This window comes from Phoca vitulina, unplaced genomic scaffold (assembly GCF_004348235.1).
Source record: "Phoca vitulina isolate PV1807 unplaced genomic scaffold, GSC_HSeal_1.0 scaffold12, whole genome shotgun sequence".
NCBI lineage: Eukaryota > Metazoa > Chordata > Mammalia > Carnivora > Phocidae > Phoca > Phoca vitulina.
The window spans coordinates 23,974,068-23,994,164 of NW_022589715.1; the positions used below are offsets into that span (position 1 = coordinate 23,974,068).

General features: G+C 40.7%; 1 protein-coding gene across 4 annotated transcripts in view; it reads left to right on the top strand.

Annotated features, from left to right (window-relative positions):
* Nucleotides 1–4,738: 4,738 nt before the first annotated feature.
* The window catches only part of EXOC6B (exocyst complex component 6B), a 594,595-nt gene continuing 579,236 nt past the window's right edge, over nt 4,739–20,097 (top strand). For all 4 annotated transcript variants that reach the window (XM_032410713.1, XM_032410714.1, XM_032410715.1 and 1 more), the window contains exon 1: nt 4,739–4,974. In XM_032410713.1, coding sequence (XP_032266604.1) covers nt 4,862–4,974 — 113 coding nt within the window. In that variant the 5' untranslated portion in view covers nt 4,739–4,861. The remainder of the gene's footprint in view (nt 4,975–20,097) is intronic.

Below are 20,097 nucleotides of genomic sequence, written 5' to 3' on the forward strand. Positions count from 1 at the left end.
TTTCTTTCTTTCTTTCTTTCTTTCTTTCTTTCTTTCTTTCTTTCTTTCTTTCTTTCTTTCTTTCTTTTCTTTTTTTAAAGATTTTATTTATTTATTAGAGAGAGAGATTGCTAGAGACAGAGAGAGAAGGAGCAGGGGGAGGGCAGAGGAAAGGGAGAAGCAGACCCCTTGCTGAGCAGAGAGCCCGACGTGGGGCTCCATCCCAGGACCCCAGGATCATGACCTGAGCCAAAGGCAGGTGCCCAACCGAGTCACCTAGGCACCCCCTGCCAGATCTTTTCAATGTGGACTTTTAATACTTCAAACACCATGCTCAAGTCATTAGTCACATCAGTCACTGTTTGTCATCTGTTTGTCACTCTCAGGAGATAACTGACCTAACTGATCTAAGACCTACTAACTCCCACTCATCCTGCAGCCCTCAACAGAAATGTAAATTGTGAAGCCTAAAGTGGTCAAGATTTTGGTGTGTTTGCCAGTCTGTAAGATGGCTGATGTGGCCAGAGGGGGCGAACACAGGAAGAGCGGTGCGAGATGAAGCCTGGGTGGTCAGGGGGGGAAGGTGCACAGGACCATGGTTTAAGTTTGGATTTTGTTCTAAGTGCAATGGGAACGATGTGAGGATTTTAAGCTGAGGAATATCTGTCTAATTTGTATTTTCAGCCATATCCCATAGTGCCAGGTATTTGGGTAAGCGACTATGTGGTTGTTTGATGACTACTTTGCCAAAATGGAGGGAAGAAGCCTTCTGTGGAGATGGCTTCTTTATGGCTAACAAAGACTGACAAGTTAAAAACCCAAAAATTCAGGGTTGAAGCCCTTACAAGTTCCCAACCACTTTAAAGTGGAGCAGCCCTGCGACAGTCAGGTCCTGGAAAAGTTGACAAGTTGTCCGAATTTCCTCTTGCTTCACTTCTCCCTTTTCCAGTCTGACAAGATCATTGAGGGAGATTTTTTTTTTTTTTTAATTCCCTGTGTTTCCTGATTTATGTTGGTGTGTCAGAGATTCCAGGCAGTGTATGTGTAGAGCGAAGTAATGAGCGAAGCTTACCGTTTTCAGGGACAGGCAAATTAGGGTGAGAGATGGCAAGAAAAACTGCTCACACATGAAATGAGACCTCTGGGCAAAGGGAAGGACCCCCAAAATCATGATTACAGAAGTTGTCTCAGGCAGGGGCCTGTGGACGGGGTCTCAGTTCCTTACTAAGTGCCATGGAAACATGGGTGATGTCAGTGGGATTGTGGCCTCAAGGGTCTGACAGAGCAGGAGGCTGACATCACTGCCCAGGGGACCCAGTGAGCTCAGACTCCAGGGAGGCCTCCTCACAGCCCCTAAAGAGGCTGGAGCAGCAAACATGACAGAGCCCTGGGGGCTGAGCTGCTTTCATGTGCTGTTCAATGATTGTTCTTCTCCTTCACCCTCCCGCCAGCATGGAATCCTACCTCAGGACTATGGAGAGAGACAGAAGGAAGGAGCATGATGCTCTGCACCCAGGACAGGTCAGGTCTTACCGGCCGAGCCCTCTGTTGGGGCAGCCCCTGCTCCCAAGGAGCTCATGGTACAGCTGGAGAGACAGACTTGAACAGTCAAAACAGTCAAAGAAAGTGTATGAGCTTTGAGGTTGGGCCTGGCTACTGACCTCAGTCTGTCAAGCTATTTGCCATCTGACCTTGGGCAAGTTACTGGACCACACTGGGCCTTAGTTTTTCATCATTAAAATGGAGAAAACCATTTTTGTCTCACAGCAGGATGATGGTGAAGCCTGAGTGGGGGAAAGCCTATCCTGGAGCCCCACAGGCATTTAATGAATGGTAGGGTCATTACTGCTGCTGCTCAAGATCACACCGTGTGACGGAAACAAGGTAGAGTCATGTATTAACACGGTCGGCCCTTGAACAACATGGCTTTAAACTGTGCAGGCCCACTTCTCTGCGGATGTTTTTCAATACATTTATTAGGAAAGATCTGCTGATGTGTGATGATTTGAGAAAACTCTCAGCCAAGCCATGTAATGGTTGATTTGCATTTCCCTGGAGGTAGTTCTGTGAAGAGGTCTTTAAGGTGATTTGGAAGGGGGCTGAGAAATTACACAATCCATGATAGTAACGTGGACGCAGATGCAGAGAGTCAGAATGATTCGTGTAAGCTCTCACAATCAATTCACGGCAGTGGAGGGTATGGGTGGGATGGTATGGCCGAATGGTCAGGAAATGGGCAGTAGAATCCGATGGACCTCAGTTCAAATACCAGTTTCATCATTTACTAGCTGTGAGACTTGAGGTATTACCTCAGCTTTATAATTTCCCAGCTTTCTCATCTATAAAATGGGATACACAGTATCTACTGCAAAGGATTAATGTAAGAATTCAGTGATCTACGTGAAGTGCTTACTTTGTGTATTGTGCCAGGCACACAGAAAGTGCTCGATACAGTTTAACTACAGTGCCGGAGCTGAATTAAAGGCCCCCTGACTCTTAGTTGAGTCCTTGTCTGGTCATTCCACACTGACCTAACATTCTCTCTGTTTAGAGGGCATTCACATTAGGCAGGCTGTCTTCACTGTAGCTTTGTACACTCGTCACTCCAGACACCCTTGTTGGTAATGTATGAGATTTCTGGATTCTACGAGGGCTCAGAAAAGCTGCTGACAGCAGCGGAAGCTACTTTAATCGCTACTATACATATCTGATCTACATATCAGTCTGCTTCCTGTAATGGACAAAAATTTTTTTGCTGAGTGAGATGTTAAAATGCATGTCTGAAGGGACCCTCTGTCATGTATTTCAAGAGATCTTTAGAAATATGAAAGGCTCCATACTTTCCCTGCCTCTCCTACATCTGTCTGGGATTGTTTAAGCATGAGTAATTAAATAAAATGAGGACAGCCAGAGATTATCGAGAAACAGACAGGTTTAGCAACTTACTCAGTTCTTGGCAAACACCAGGACTTGTAACTCATTCTCCTCACTGTTGGTTTGTTTATTTTTAAAATGTGTTTTCAGTTAATAACTACTATTTTTATTGAAAAAGGCAGTATATGCACAAGGGAAAGAATTCCAAAAGTGCATACATAATTAAAAATGACCTTTCTTTTACTTTAGGCCCCTTCCTTCCAATCCTGCTTCTGGCTGCCACTACTGTTAACAATTTCTTGGCTATATATATATGTATATGCATATATATATATACATATATATACATATATATATTTTAAGATTTATTTATTTATCTGAGAGAGAGAGAGAGCATGAACGGGAGGGCCAGAGGGAGAGGGAGAGAGAATCTCAAGCAGACTCTATGCTGAGCATAAAGCCCAATGTGGGGCTCGATCCCAGGACCCTGAGATCATGACCTCAGCCAAAAGCAAGAGTCAGATGCTTAACCACCCAGGCGCCCCTTGGGTATCTTTTCAGAAATATTCTATGTCATATTTCAAGTATATATAAGCATATATATAAATATTCTTTTCAAAAAAACGAATGAAAACATATTCTGTATACTGTTTCATGCCTTGCTTTTTCCCACTCAACCCTACAATTTGGAGACAGTTTCGTATCTGAATATAGAGTGTTTTCTTTTTCTCTTTAATGATTGTGTAATAAATAATCCATGGTATGTGGCTGGAGCAGAAATGATTTACCCTCAACTTACAGTTTGGTTCTTACACGCCTTTTTGTTGATGGCAAATCATTCTCCCAGTCACTCTGCTCCAAACCTTGGAGTGATACCCAAAGTCCTCCATTCCCATATCTAGTAAGTCATGCCAATTCTGCTTTTTTCCATTTCTCCATTCTCTTTCATTCTCATTGCTACTTTCCTGGTTTAGGCCTTAAAATTCTTATAGCGTTCAACCGTCTCCAAATTTTCTATCTCTGCAGACGTCAGATACTTGCTCTTGACCAAGTTTTATGCCAAGGTTCTGATTGTGTCACTCTTAAAAACCTCCAGTAGATTTCCATTCACTGTATTATGTAAAAACTCAAGCAGTGATCAATAAATATGATTTTGAAATTCTAATCTGGGGAAAATGCAAATGCCTGGATCAGAATGTCCAGATGGTTTAGGACCTTTAGTCTGCATTAAAAAAAAACATTTCCAAGTGCTTCTGATGCCGTCAGTTGTTGGACCAGTGGAACCATTAGAATAAAGTACAAATTTCTCAGCCCAGTATTTCTCTTCAGGGTACCTTTGCAGCCCCATCTTTTACTACTACTTCTGTACACGCCAGAGCATATGAAGTTTTTGTTGGCTTTCTGGACGCTCCTAACACCTTCCAATCACACCTTTTAAACTACCAGGCCCAGTCTTTCTATGAATCCTTCACAGCCAGAACTGATCCCTGAACTCTATTCTCAGAACTGGCTCACAGCCACATTCTGTCTTATTTCTTAGTTTGGGGATTCTCCAGCTTTCTCCCCCTGAGAGCTTGTAAGATCGCTATCTGCAGAAACCCAGTTTGTTCTTTCTTATTTTTCGCGTGTACAGGGCCTTGTGCACGTTGTGGCAAGGGTCTTAAACAAGAATTTGTAGAATCAGTGCCATTGCCTGACTTGGTTACCGTTGCACATGCGGTGTCGTTAACTGTTCCTGGCTTATAGTGGCGTTTTCTACACGCATTTGTGGATTCAAAAAATAAATGAGCAGGACCCAGTCGGTCATTGCCCAGAGAACTACAGGTCCCAGCAGGCGTTGCGCGGGACGTCGGCGGACGCGGTGATGCAAGGGGGCGTGCCGAGCCCGAGGGAGGGGTCGTCCTGCGGGTAGCCGGAGGCTGGGGAGGCTCTGGAACCTAGGGTGAGAGAGGGAGCCAAAGGTGAGGGGAGCTGAAGGAGGGGACGCGCTGCCGGGCGCCCCCAGTCTATGGAGCGGGGTAAGATGGCGGAGGCGGAGAGCCTGGAGACAGCCGCGGAGCACGAGCGGATCCTGCGAGAGATCGAGAGCACCGACACGGCCTGCATCGGGCCCACCCTCAGGTACCCCGGGGACCGGGGCCACCGATGGGCGGGCATGGGCGGGACAGGGGCCAGGCTCCTTCAGGGCTCTGCGCCCGGCCGGCCGCCCGTAGGGCCAGCGCCGGCCCCTCCCTTCGAGGATCCCAGCGAGCGACCTCCACCCTCGGCGAGGCGGGTCTCCCTCCACAGCCCGGACGTGGGTCCCTCCTCGACCGCCGGCGCCCAAAGCCCAGTTACTCTGGAGGCTCCTCTTGCCTTCCTCCAGGCTGGGGCAGTCTTGGTTCTTCCTCCGAGGTTAGCACGGAGCTGGACGACTAGAGCGCGCCCGGCAGATGGTGGCTTTTAGCAGATTTTCCCCTTGGGGACATCACCCTTCCCCTCCGACTCAGACCCCATCCTGTCCTAGACATAAGTCCTGCTTAACAGACAAAACATAAATTCACCCACGGTCTGATGATCGGAAGTTAAACTCGTGCCTTCTTAAAATCACAGCCACTTCTCAGAAACGAGTTTCTGAAAATCTTAGGCCTGGAAGGAAGGAAGTTTCCCTCAACCCGCGCCCCTCTCCTGGGACGGGGTACTTGCTGAACCCTGTTGGTAGGAAGACCTTTTCCAAAGGTGCAGCCTTAATGGTAGTCTCATCGTTGAGGAAAAGTTATTACCCCTTCTGCCTAGCCCCTTATACTCTTACTTTGCCCCCTCACCCCCATTTTATTTGTAGATGTCAAAACAAACCTCCACCTACCTCAACTTCGTGTATTTATCAAAACTCAGGCACCACTTACTATGTACAGTGCAAGACATTGTATTAAGCAATTTACAAATGAAACATTTCAATCGCAGAACAATCCTATTAGGTGGGTATTATTATTCCCCTCATTTTACAGATGAGGCACAGAGATGTTAAGTGACTTGTCCAAGGTCACACAGAAAGTGGGGGAGTGATGATTCCTCCTCAGGCTGCCTCGATCCAGGGTGTGCATTCTTAATCTCTGTTGTTATGTCTCAATTGGTGATTATCATCTGTCTGTATTTCCTGTTAATTACTCACCAAATTCAATTTCAAGTCACCTTTCCCTTTCCCCTCTGTTTACTAGTGCCCTGGAACTAACTCATCTTCATCCTTTCTGTTGTACCTCCTGATCTCCATGCAGTCAGTAGATAGATAATTCTCCTACCCAGCTTGTACAGTCTTGGGACACTGTTCCTCCCTTCAAAAAAGGAGTTATTACTCACTGCTTTTTTTTTTTTTTTTTTTTTTCCATAGGGAGAGTTGCCTTATGAAAGAGTGTTTGAATGAAGGAGGAGCAGGCTGGAGGCTTTACTCCTCATCTCCACCTGCACATATTTCTTCTCTCGGGCACGTTGTTAGCCTGTTTCCCTCTGTGCCTTCTCTGGTCATGACCATCCTGAGTAGTCCCTTTATTGTATTGGGATCATGACCGTCATACTCCTTTCTTTTCCCATTTTCTTGAGCTCTAAAGGGTGAATGATCCTTATTTCATAATCTTTTATAAAAGCTACAGACTACTTACTAGTATTCTAAGTGCATTATTAATGGTTATTAACATTGGGTTTTTATAGCACAAAATGTTACTGGAGTTACTGAGGTTGCTGTTTCAGTATTTTACTAAGAAATTTGGCTACTGAGCTGCAGTTCACAGCCAAGCAAAGTTCCCACTGGAGCAGTTGGAATTACCAGAGTTTTTAGGAAGGATTCTTTATCAGAACACCATCAATATTGTCTTGAGTTGGTTGTGGTTTTCAATTGCTGTCGTTCTTGGTTTATATGATAAGTGACTTTAATTTAGTGTTATCAGTGTAGTTTGTTGTGATTTATTATGTTAACCCTCCACTGAATCATAATGCATAGCTGTTCAACTGAATTTCGGCCTATAATTTTCTAGTGTCTTGACTTAGGATATATGCATTATGGTTAAAATATGTTACCCATTCGCCCTAAAATTTGCTTCATTGTTATCACTGAGTTCTTTTTTCCCTAGAAGGTGGAGTTTTGTAGGGGTAGGTGGATTATGGGATCTTTTGCCCTAAGGGGACGTGGTTAAAAAAAAAAAAGGGTTTGAGAACGACTGCCCTATCCTACCAGTTTTAATTGCTTTTCCTGACTCCGTGGATCATTATTAGGGCCTCTTAATTTTTGGCCTCATCCTGTGTTTGGCAGGTAACCCTAAATCTTACTGTCATCCCCAAGATTCAAGCACTTGAACATCCTGTAATGCAAGTACTAGTACCTAGTTTTTGTCTTTAGTCTAGGTGGTTTCTGCCCATATTCATAGGGGATGATCTCACCGCTTTCCCTTATCCCATTCAGAGGCAGCAGCTTGCACAGACTTGATGTTTCAGAGCCCACGCCTTACCCTGGATGCCCCTCCATCATTATTATCCCCTCTGTTTTTCCATCACAGTCATTACATAGGTTTGATTAAGGCATTAGGCTCTCTTCCTTAACTTTCCCCTCAACTGTGAATCTCAAATTCCTCTACTGCTCTTCATAGTCCTTTTCATTTCTTCCATCTTTTGAAGTAGCATTTCTAAAGCACCAGATTCTTAGCTGTTCCTGAGCTGGGTTTTGTAACTGAAGAGGAACTAAAGAAGAGAAGAACAGTAGTTGTGGTAAATGTAAGATTAGTATACCCATCCCCACAATATCTGCTCTTCACAAAAATCCACTTAGCTACATTGCCTAACCAGTCTTTCCTTTGCCGGCTGTTGCTTGTGAATCATTACTTGCTTTCTTTCCCTTCTGGGATACCAAATTAGTCTTCCAGTCTTACCTGTTTTTGTTTGAGGAGCCACAGTGGCTTGACTTTTTCATTGTATAGCTCTCCTTATTTTAATCTTGAACAGTGCATGCAATGGTAGTCAATTCCCATATATCATAAGGGAGTGCCTCTCCTGTTTCACTGTATTCTTTTTTTTTTTTTTTTTTTTTTAAATTTTTTTTATTGTTATGTTAATCCCCATACATTACATCATTAGTTTTAGATATAGTGTTCCATGATTCATTGTTTGTGCATAACACCCAGTGCTCCATGCAGAACGTGCCCTCCTCAATACCCATCACCAGGCTAACCCATCCTCCCAACCCCCTCCCCTCTAGAACCCTCAGTTTGTTTTTCAGAGTCCATCGTCTCTCATGGTTCTTCTCCCCCTGTTTCACTGTATTCTGAAAGGCCCAAGCATATCCACACATATAGAGGCTGTTGCCTAACAAATTCTTCTGGGAAAGCAGCCGTCTCTTTCTTCCCTGTCTTCATCTTTTTTTTGTAAGATTTTATTTATTTATTTCACAGAGAGAGACACAGCGAGAGAGAGGGAACACAAGCAGGGGGAGTGGGAGAGGGAGAAGCAGGCTTCCCGCTGAGCAGGGAGCCCGATGTGGGGCTCAATCCCAGGACCCTGGGATCATGACCTGAGCCGAAGGCAGTCGCTTAACGACTGAACCACCCAGGCGCCCCTTCTCTGTCTTCATCTTAAAAATTATTTTGTTAGCTGCAAGTCCTAATTTTGCAGATGAGGAAAGAGGCCCATAAGATATTAGGGCCTGTCTTTTTTTTTTTTAATTTTTATTTTTAATTTCTTTTTTAAAAAAGATTATTTATTTGAGAGAGAATGCATGCATGAGTAGGAGCGGGCAGAGGGAGAGAAATTCAAGCAGACTCTGTGCTGAGTGCTAAGCCCATCGGGAGCTCGATCTCACAACCCTGAGATCATGACCTGAGCCGAATTCAAGAGGTGGACACTCAATCGACTGCGCTACCCATGCACCCCAGGACCTGTCTTGTTTTTAAAATAATATTGATTCCTGCTCTGTAGTGCTAATACTAAAATGTTGATCAGAAATCACTCATGAATGATAGCTCCATATTTTCATTTTTCAAATCCCATCGCTTATTTCTAGTCTTCTTTCATATCACTATTCAGTAGAAGTCATTTCCTCATTTTGCTCTTTGGGTACTAGCAATTAACATTCAGTCTTTTATGCTATTTAAGATTTTGTTTTTAAGCTTTTAAATTTAACAGTGAAATATACAGCCTTTAAAAATATAGCTTTTTTGAGGGGTGCCTGGGTGGCTCAGTTGGTTAAGTGACTGCCTTTGGCTCAGGTCATGGTCCTGGAGTCCCGGGATCGAGCCCTGCATCGGGCTCCCTGCTCAGCAGGGAGTCTGCTTCTCCCTCTGACCCTCCTCCCTCTCATGCTCTCTCTCTCTCATTCTCTCTCAAATAAATAAATAAAATCTTAAAAAAAATAATAAAAAATAAAATTCTTTAAAAAAACATAGCTTTATTGAGATATAATTAATACACCAAACAGTTCACCCCTTTAAAGTATATAATTCACTGGTTTTTAGTATATTCACAGAATTGTATAACCATTACCATAATTTAATTTTAGAACATTTTCGTCACTTCAACATCCATTAGTAGTCATTCTCCATTCTTTCCCCACTCCCCAGGCAATCACAACTTTCTGTCTTTATGCATTTGCCTCTTCTGGATATTTCATATAAATGGAACTGTACAGTGTGGGGTTGTGTGTGTGTTTGACTTAGCATAATATTTTCAGGGCTCATCCATGTGGTAGGTTGTGTCAGTACTTCAATTCTTTTTATTGTTGAGTAGTATTCCATTGTATGGATATACCACATTTTATTTATTCATGAGTTGATATTTGGGTTGTTTCCATTTGGGGCTGTTAGAACACTCCTTCTATGAACATGATTGTACTAATTTTTGTGTGGACATATGTATTCATTTCTCTTGGGTATATACATAGGAGTAGAATTTCTAGGTGAGCAGCCAGGCTCCATCCAGCATGGAGCCCACTGCGGGCTCAGTCTCACGACCCTGAGATCATGTCCTGAGCTGAAACCAAGAGTTGGACGCTTAACCAACTGAGCCACCCAGGCGCCCCTGCCAAACTGTTTTCTAAAATGTCAGCACCATTTTACATTCCCACCAGCAATGCATGAGGGTTCCAGTTTCTCCACATTCTTGTCATCACTTCTTATGATTTTTTTTAATACTACTGATCTTAGTGGGTTTGAAGCTGCAGTTCACTCTAGTTTCGATTTGCATTTCCCTAATGGCTAATCTTTTCACATGCTTATTAGTCATTTGTTTATCTTCTTTGGAGAAAAGTCTATTCAGATCCTTTGCTCAGTTTTTAATTGGGTTGTCTTTCTATTGTTGAGTTGTAGGAGTTCTTTACATATTCTGGATATGTCTCTTACCTGATATATGATTTGCAAATACTTTCTTCCATTCTGTGAGTTGTTTTTTCATTTTCTTGATGGTATCATTTTCTGCACAGAAGTTTAATTTTTTGTAGTCCAGTCTATCTTAAAAATATTTTTTTTGCTTGTGCTTTCCTTTTAGACTTTTGCTTTATATATTTTGTTGTTACAAACCTGTACTATTGGTGTAGGGACAATTTTTTATCTTGATTATTTAACTAAGTTGTTTGTAAAGCTGTCTCTTACAGAAAACAAATTGGGATGTTTTCAATTGCTGTTTTGTTCAATGTCATTTGATAATTAAATATGGGGACCTGTTTTCTGCATTTACTACTTTCGTGCCTTTGGCCACATGGCTTTGTTTTCCATCCTCTGCGTCCCCTCTTACCTAAGTTGTACAGAAACCAGTTAAGCAGAATCCTTGGTTCATGACGTTGTCATTATTGGCACATGCGTGGACCTCTTTAAGCTATTAATTATTTTTATAAGGAACTTAGCATTTGAGTGGGCAAATTTTTCTCTTCTGTTAAAATGGGGATGATGCCATGTACATTACAGGAACAGTATTTAAAAAAAAAAAGGAGATAAAGCATTCTTCATAGTACCTGCTATGTAGTAGTCACTCAGATAGTGTGAGTCATCTCCTGCCCTGTTACCTTTGAGTTTGCTCTGTGGACTTAAATATTTCTGTTTTGGGAGTTATGTTAGTTTAGTGGTTCTTCGCCTTTTTTTTTTTTTCTTTACTCACCTATTTGAGGGATATAATATTCATCAGTGGTCAGACCCATCAAATAATTATTTTGGGATGGAGTGGAGAATGGAGGAGGAGATTAGGACACAGTTATAAAAGCCCCTCCAGGGACGCCTGGGTGGCTCAGTTGGTTGGGCGACTGCCTTTGGCTCAGGTCATGATCCTGGAGTCCCGGGATCAAGTCCCGCATCAGGCTCCCTGCTCGGCAGGGAGTCTGCTTCTACCTCTGACCCTTCCCCCTCTCATGCTCTCTATCTCATTCTCTCTCTCAAATAAATAAATAAAAAAAATATTAAAAAAAAAAAAAGCCCCTCCAGTGATTCTGATATAATCCTCCTTGACAATCAGTGAGGGGAAAGAGATGATCTCTCATTGCTGATTGCTTATTTTTAATAAGAGCTCCTTTTTTTTTATAAAGATTTTATTTATTTATTTGAAAGAGAGAGATAGAGAGCACAAGTAGGCGGAGCTGCAGGCATAGGGAGAAGGAGAAGCAGGCTCTCTGCTGAGCAGGGAGCCTGATGCGGGGCTCCATCCCAGGACCCCGGGATCATGACCTGAGCCGAAGGCAGCTGCTTAACCAACTGGCGACTGAGCCACCCAGGTGCCCCAATAATAGCTCCCTTTTAAAAGTAACATTTTTATATTTTAATTCTAAATGTTACATGACTTTCAAAAAGATAGAAGAAACAGACAACAAAAACTTAATCCTGCCACCCTGTCAAAACTCTTATATTTGCATACTTTTTAACTTTTTCCGTATCCATTTTATTACATTAGGTATTAGAAGAGTACTATACTCTATGTACTATGTTATATACAGTTTCATACATTGTTATATATTATACAGCTATATCGTTTTAGTGGCTTTATCCATGAATTTACTCATTCAACAAATAGCAACTTTTATGCACCAGATATCCTTCTCGACTCTGGGGTACAGCAGGGAGCAAAACAGCCAAGTTCCTGCCCTGATGGACCTTAACATTCTTGTGGAACACTCACAGAATAAACAAGCAAACAGATGCATAAAGTAATGCTATTTAGTGATTAGTGTTACACACGGTCGGGTATTGTTTTCGATTAGGTGTTTAGAAAAAGTTGCTCTGGCAAAGGTTTGACTAGAGTGAAGGAGCAAGCCATGTGACTCTCCAGAAGTCTTTTCCAGACAGAGGGCACAGTTAAGTGTGAAAGCCCTCAGGAGAAGCATAATGGTGGGAGGCAATGGTAGGAGATCAGTCTGGGTCCAGATCGTGTAGACTAAGAAAGAGGCACAGGAGCGTTTTGAGCAGCAGAGTGACATGCTCTAACTTAGGTTAAACAAGGAACATTCTGGGTGCTGTGTGGAGATGGAGTAAGAGAGGAAAGAGGGAAGTCAGTCAAGGGGTATTTGCAGTAATGAGAGGCAAGAGGTGGCTGTGGCATGCAATAAAGTGTTGAGAGGAGGTGATAAGAAGTAGCTGGATTTAAAATACATTTTGAAGGTAGAGCCAAGAGGGGTGGGGGGGACCGGGTAACTGGGTAATAGACATTAAGGAGGGCACATGATGTAATGAGCACTGGGTGTTATAGAAGACTGATGAATCACTGACCTCTACCTCTGAAACCAATAATACATTATATTGTTAATTGAATTTAAATAAAAATAAATAAATAAAAAAAAGAAAGTAGAGCCAAATTGTTGGATTAATTATGAGGGTTGAAGGAAAAGAATCAAGGATGATTCCAAGGCTCTTGCTTAAGTAACTGGGTGAGTGTGGTTGCCATTTATTGGGATAGGGAGTAAAGGATGAGGAACTTTATTTTTTTTAATTTTTATTTTTTTAAAAGATTTTATTTTATTTATTTGAGAGAGAGAGAGAGAGAGCACAAGAGGGGGTAGGGTCAGAGGGAGAAGCAGACTGCCTGCCGAGCAGGGAGCCCAATGAGGGACTTGATCCCGGGACTCCGGGATCATGACCTGAGCCGAAGGCAGTCGCTTAACCAACTGAGCCACCCAGGCACCTGGAACTTTATTTTTCTTCATAGCACTTAAACTCCTGCTTGACACATAGGCTCCTCCATTCCAGGAGGGGAGAGATTTTGTTTCTTTTGTTTGCTGCTCTATCCTGGGAACCTGAAAGAGTGCCTGATGTACAGTTGGTGCTCAATAAATATTTATTGAATGAATAGAATACAAGAATTGTACCACAAACTGTTAATTATCTGGGGGTTGATTAACTGATTTGTAGATTAACTGTCTTAAAAAATATGACCAGGCTTTTGAGAAAAAATAAAACTGAACATCTGGAAAACTTCAACATATGTGTTTATTTTTTAGAATTACATATAATTTTATAGTTCCTCTTTTTCTTCAGCAATCAAAAGTGTAATCTAAAATAATTGGCCCCTAAAACCTGTTTAGTATTTTGTGTCATGTTGTTAAAAGTTTGCAAATTTAAGTATGATAAATCTAGTGATTAAAATACTATAATCTAAGTGCACATTGTATAAATAAAGCTTAACATTCAGAAAATTAGAATTGTACATTAAATAAGTTTCATTACCATATGGAGTAGGAGAATGACTTTTTTGTGGTTTGATAAAGAGAAGTTAGGTTTTATTTTAATAATGTCATTGAATTTTTAAGCAAATTGGAAAAATGAAAAACTGAAAAAGCCGTCTTGTAGCTGATAAGACAGTACTGATTTGGTTCAATTAGCAACGGACTCTGTGTCTGATTTTTTTGAGCTAAATAAACAGAAATTTTCATTGAAGTTCTTCCAGTGGAAGGTTATTCTGATGTGTCATCTGATTAATTAGATTCAGACCACACAAACACTAATAGTCAGAGAGAAGTTAAATGGGAGGATAGTATTTGGCTGTCATTCCTTTGGTGAATATCAAGAGTTTATTAGTTATCAGATCCAATATATAATGCTGGTGAAACTGATCTCCTGGAAATATAATGTTGCAAATAAAAAAACGAATAGATGAATTATCTTTATTTGTCTGGATTTGAAGTATTTTATTTAATTTTTCCTCCCATTCCCCCTATTTCCCCATTTTATTAGTTTGTTGTTTATTCTTCTATTGTGTTCTTAATGCAAATATAAGCATTTATAATTTTATTTTCTCCCTTTTTCATACAATAAGTAATATGCTTTATGTATAGTTCTGCAGCTCATCAATATATTTTGGAGAGCTGACCATACCTTATGTAGAGGTTTTCCTTATTTTTAACAGCTACATAGTATTTCATTATGTGAGTCTACCATGGTCTATTCAGCCAGTCCCCTATTTCTGTATAGTGGGGTTATTTCTAGTCTTTTGCTGGACGAAATAATGCAGCAATGATTAACCATGAACATTTGTCATTTCTTCTTTATTTCTTTCTCTCTCTTTTTTTTAGAGAATGTGTGGGTGTGTGAAGGGAGGGGAGAGGCAGAGGGAGAGGGCACCCCCATTTGTTATTTCTTATTGTACTTTTCATACTTTATACTTTAGGGTAGATCCCCAGAAGAGTAATTGCTGGGGGAGGGGGAGTGGTGTGCCTGGGTGGCTTACTTGGTTAAGCGTCTGACTTTGGCTCAGGTCATGATCTCAGGGTCCTCTTCTGCCCCTTTTGCCCCTCCCCCGGCTCATGCTTGCTTTCTCTCTCTCTCTCAAATAAATAAATAAAATCTTAAAAAAAATTCTTTAAAAAGAAAGAGTGCTTGCTGGGTAAACTGGTGAATGTATATATAGTTTGGTATGTATTACACTCTTTAGAGGTTGGACTATTTTGCTCTCCCTCTAGCGTCTATGATATTGCTCATTTCTCCATAGTTCTTTCCACAAAGTGTGTATTAGACTTGATTTTTTGCCAATATGATAAATGTTAAATGGTATTTCAGTGTAGTTTTCATTGGTACTTTTACTGAGTGAGGCTGAACATCTCTTCGTATGTTTAAAGGTTTTTTTGTATTATCTGTGTGTGTGTGTGTACTGTCTATATTCTTTGCTTATTTTTCTGTAAAATTGGTATTTTTCTTTGATTTTGCAGCATCAGTAAAGAACCTTTTGTTGTTATGCTTTGCTTAAATACACCAGGAGTATACAGAACGCAGTAAATTTTGATTACTAAAACAAAGACACCATTGTTTTTTAAGGAATGAAAGCTTCAGACTTGCCTTTTCATTATTGTAGTTGCAAGGGGATATGAATAAGCAGACATTTTATTTTATTTTATTTTATTTTAAAATATTTATTTAATTGACACAGAGAGAGAGACAGCGAGAGAGGTAACACAAGCAGGGGGAGTGGGAGAGGGAAAAGCAGGCCTCCCGCCGAGCAGGGAGCCCGATGTGGGGCTCGATCCCAGGACCCTGGGACCATGACCCGAGCCGAAGGCGTCGCCCAACCAACTGAGCCACCCAGGCGCCCCTAAGCAGACATTTTAAAAGAGAATTAAAAAAAATCTTATTTCAGGGGCTCCTGGGTGGTTCAGTTGGTTAAGCGTCTGCCTTTGGCTCAGGTCATGATCCCAGAGTCCTGGGATCGAGCCCCGCATCAGGCTCCCTGCTCAGCAGGGAGTCTGCTTCTCCCTCTTTCCCCACTTGTGCTCTCTCTCTCTCTCTCAAATAAATAAATAAAATCTTTAAAAAATATCTGGTATCAGGAGATTGATAATTTGAAATCAGAAGATTTGGCGGGGGGAATTGCAGTAACATTAGATAAGGCTGCTTTATATACAAATAAAATTCTTAACAAATCAGGTTGTCAGTATTTTAGTAAATTCCTTACCTTAAAATATTATGGCATCTCTTCACATATGAATTCGTTACAAAAAGTTATTGATAAGGACAATTATTTAGTATGGTTTTGAAAGCAGTTTAGAATTTTAGATGACGTTTATGACATAATTTTAGTTTGGAATATGATATACATGAACTTTAACTAGGTTGTTGAGGAAAGCAAAGATTTTCTGATTCTTTACATCATCGAAGTTGACAATTTATAGTATTTGCTAATGATATAATAATTTATTTAATCATATACCATAATCAAGCTTTCAGCTGAAGGCAACTTGAATAAATAAAATTAGTGAGTGGCTTATCTATGAAATTTGTGATTTGGGGTTGAGATGCTGAGCAATGATGACATTGTAAATTTTTTTTTTTTTTTTTAAGATTTTATTTATTTATTTGACAGGGAGAGACACAGCGAGAGAGGGAACATAAGCAGGGGGAGTGAGAGAGGGAGAAGCAGGCTTCCCGCTGAGCAGAGAGCCCGATGTGGGGCTTGATCCCAGGACCCTGGGATTATGACCTGAGCCGGAGGCAGATGCTTAACGACTGAGCCACCCAGGCGCCCCGACATTGTAAATTTGATTGGGAGAAATAGCAGAGATAGTTGGGGGGGAAGACTTAGTAAAAATCAAAACTGAGTTACACACAGAGCTGAGCTTAAACACATGAGACTTGAGGTGATTATTAATAGGTAATTTCTTAGAGATTTGTTTCACGGCAGTGGGAAAGAAGAGTAAAGCCATTTTATTTATTTTTTATTTATTTTATTTTATTTTTTAAGATTTTATTTATTTATTTGACAGAGAGACAGTGAGAGAGGGAACACAAGCAGAGGGAGTGGGAGGGGGAGAAGCAGGCTTCCCGCCGAGCAGGGAGCCCGATGTGGGGCTCAATCGCAGGACCCTGGGATCATGACCCATCCTGGGATCATGACCTGAGCCGAAGGCAGACGCTTAATGACTGAGCCACGAGTAAAGCCATTTTAAAGTAGTATCTGCCGGAGTATTTAGAAAACAAAGACGACAGTTTGCTCAAAGACTCACCAGTATTGCATGAACTTTGTTCCAGTATTTGAATGAAGAAGAATTTAGGGACAACAGTAATGAAATATTTTAATACTTTGGCTATTTTTGAAAAGCACTTTGTGATGTGTATCTATAAATTATATTTATTTTATAATTATATTTATATTATATTTTCCATTTCTGCAGAATTGTAAATGGTAGATGTTTTCCCCTAACTGCAGGTAACTTAATATTTCTGCCACATCTGACTAATCATCTCTTATTCTGGTTGACAGTTGACTGTTCTTTGTCTCTCTTTTTTTTCTGATTTTCCCCTTGCCTTGTTCTAGAAAGGAATTAGACAATTTCTAGAAATCTACATGATTTAAAAAGTGCACATAATACATCAAAAATGGTGAGGAAATTGGGGTATGAGAAAACAAAGGTAGGAAGAAGACTATGAAGTCAAGAGCAATTAAAAGATTCATATTTGAAGGTCTGTACATTTTCTGAAGGTAGGCCATCAGTTTGGCTCTAGGCTTTCCAGCAGATAGTGCAAAAAAGAGACATGCTCTGTTATTTGAATCATGGTGTCGTAAAATTAAAAAGTAGTTGCTTGGGTGCCTGGGTGGCTCGGTTGGTTGGGCGACTGCTTTCAGCTCAGGTCATGGTCCCGGAGTCCTGGGATCGAGTCCCACATCGGGCTCCCGGCTCGGAGGGGGGCCTGCTTCTCCCTCTGACCCTCTCCCCTCTCGTGCTGTTTCTCTCTCTCTCTCTCTCAAATAAATTAATAAATAAAATCTTACCAAAAAAAAAAAAAAAAAGTAGTTGCTTAAGGAGAAGCACAGCTATTCTTGGTTCGGAGTAACACCAGAGAACTTTCTCCCATATGTCCTCACAAAGAAGGCCCTGTATAATGTAACTTTAATATCCATATAGTAAATGCAGCAATATGTGACAGGCTGTTTCTTATATTGTCCTTTAGTGAAAGCATATGGCATAACCAAAATACAATTTAGTAAAGGCAGATCTGCAGGGAGCCAAAGGAATTCAGTTCTCTCCTGGTCTTGGCTTAATAAAGGCATAGATTTTATAATACCCATAGTGGAAGTTGAAAGTGCATTATCCCCCTGCCCTTTTATTTTTTGATCATTGATCACTTTGAGAATCTTATGAACTCTATCTCCCTTTCCTTAGTAAAATGTACATGTATCCAGTCTCCATGATTTCTGATGTGGAAGAGTATATGCATTGCATATATGCTGGTAAATTCTTCAGAAGTCCTACTTTTAATAGTCAAGGTTTTTGATAGTTAAAAGGAGTATCAGTAAGTTCAAGGTTATGTATTTTTTTGTCTGTTTTTCTGAATGTATCACTTGCCTCTATTTTTAATTAAGCACAGAGCTAAACCAGCTGTGGGTTGGATTAATACCTGTTTATGAAAATTGAAGAGGCTGATACAAGCCACCTTATTCCTCCAGAAGAAGTGGAGTGAGAGTATCCAATGATGAGGCAAAGATTCTTCTTTAGAAGTAATTTGGGATGTGTTCTAGCATTGAAATAAATGCTGTTAAGTCCACAATGATTTTATTTGGAATAATCTTAAATTTGATGTTAAAAAATAACCAACCCACCTTGGCCGTTTAAAAATTTGCCAATGAAGGGCGCCTGGGTGGCTCAGATGGTTAAGCGTCTGCCTTCGGCTCAGGTCATGATCCCAGGGTCCTGGGATCGAGTCCCGCATCAGGCTCCCTGCTAGGCGGGGAGCCTGCTTCTCCCTCTGCCTCTGCCTCTCTCTCTCTCTCTCTGACTCTCATGAATAAATAAATAAAACATTTAAGAAAAATTTGCCGGTGAATTAAGTAACCATAGATGTTTGCCTTAAGCTATACAATTTGGAATATACTGTCTGGAAAACGTATGCCTCACTAAGGAGGTTATTTACCTGGAACCTACCCTGTTCTAGGTTTATAAATTAAAAAAAAAGAAATACGCAACTCCAAGAGCATAATGATTGATAAAATAATTTTTTAAAAAAGATTTTATTTATTTATTTGAGAGAGTGAGCGAGAGAGAGCAGAAGCCAAGGGAGAGGCAGAGGAAGAGGGAGAAGCAGACTCCCCGCTGAGCAGGGAGCTAAATGTGGTGCTCAATCTCAGGACCCTGGGGATCATGACCTGAGCCCAAGGCAGACGCTTAACCGACTGAGCCCCCCAGGTGCCTGACTGATAAAAGAAATTTAAGCATGTGATATATATTTGTATAACTAAAATTTAGAACTTTGAAATACACATTATCTGGTGAAACATCCAAGTGAACAAGATCTCTCACAGTGCAACCAACTAGATTACCTTAATGTGATTTATGATGATACATATTGTTACAAATACCTGCTTGCCTTTCAGTCTTGAAAATAATCACATTAACATGTACCTTGCACTGTAGTGAATTTACCCTTAGTCATGACTGTGGTTTGATAATCCAGATTGATCAGTGGATTAAAGCAAAAGTAAAAACAATGACAACAAACCTTTTTTTTAAAGAACAGTTCTATCATTTTTTGAGTTTTTAGATGCTTCCAGTGTTTAGAATGCTAGATAAATGTTCTCTTGTATGTTAGATAAATGATGAAGGCCATTTGCCAAAAATGATGATTTGGCTTACAAATACAAGCTCTTTTGCTATATTTGTTTTTGATTAAGAAGCTGTGGAGTAACACAGGCTTCTAATTTTGATTGTGCTTTTATATACTTGGAACATGACAAACTCTGTGACTAAAATACATCTTTTGGCACTATATTGTCTAATCGAGCACTGACATCTTGTAGTATGTTGCAAGCCAGGTGTCTTTACTCCTTTTGTTCTCAATATCTCTATTTTTGAAACTTGCTTCTTTGTTTTTCTCTTTTCAAATTGTACCTTTGTTTCTTTCCTTATATTTGTGCTTGCTTTTTGTTTTTGTACCCCTCTTCTATTTCCTGTAATTTAGAACTTTAAAACACATATTATTCAGCAAAACATCTAAGAAGACAAGAATTACCACAGTGCAGCTAACTTCCACTTGCTGGGATAGCTCTACTGCCAATAAACAATAAAATTCTAAAGGTATTGATATAAAATATGATCTTATCAAGCAATAGGAATGAGTAAAAACAGCAGACATTGAGGTTGACTGAATCTATGTTATGAAACATTTTTGGTAAGGAGTTTGATTTTGGGAAAGACATGTTTGTGTAACATTTTTTTTTTAAAGATTTTATTTATTTATTTGACAGAGACACAGCGAGAGAAGGAACACAAGCAGGGGGAGCGGGAGAGGGAGAAGCAGGCTTCCCGCGGAGCAGGGAGCCCGATGCAGGGCT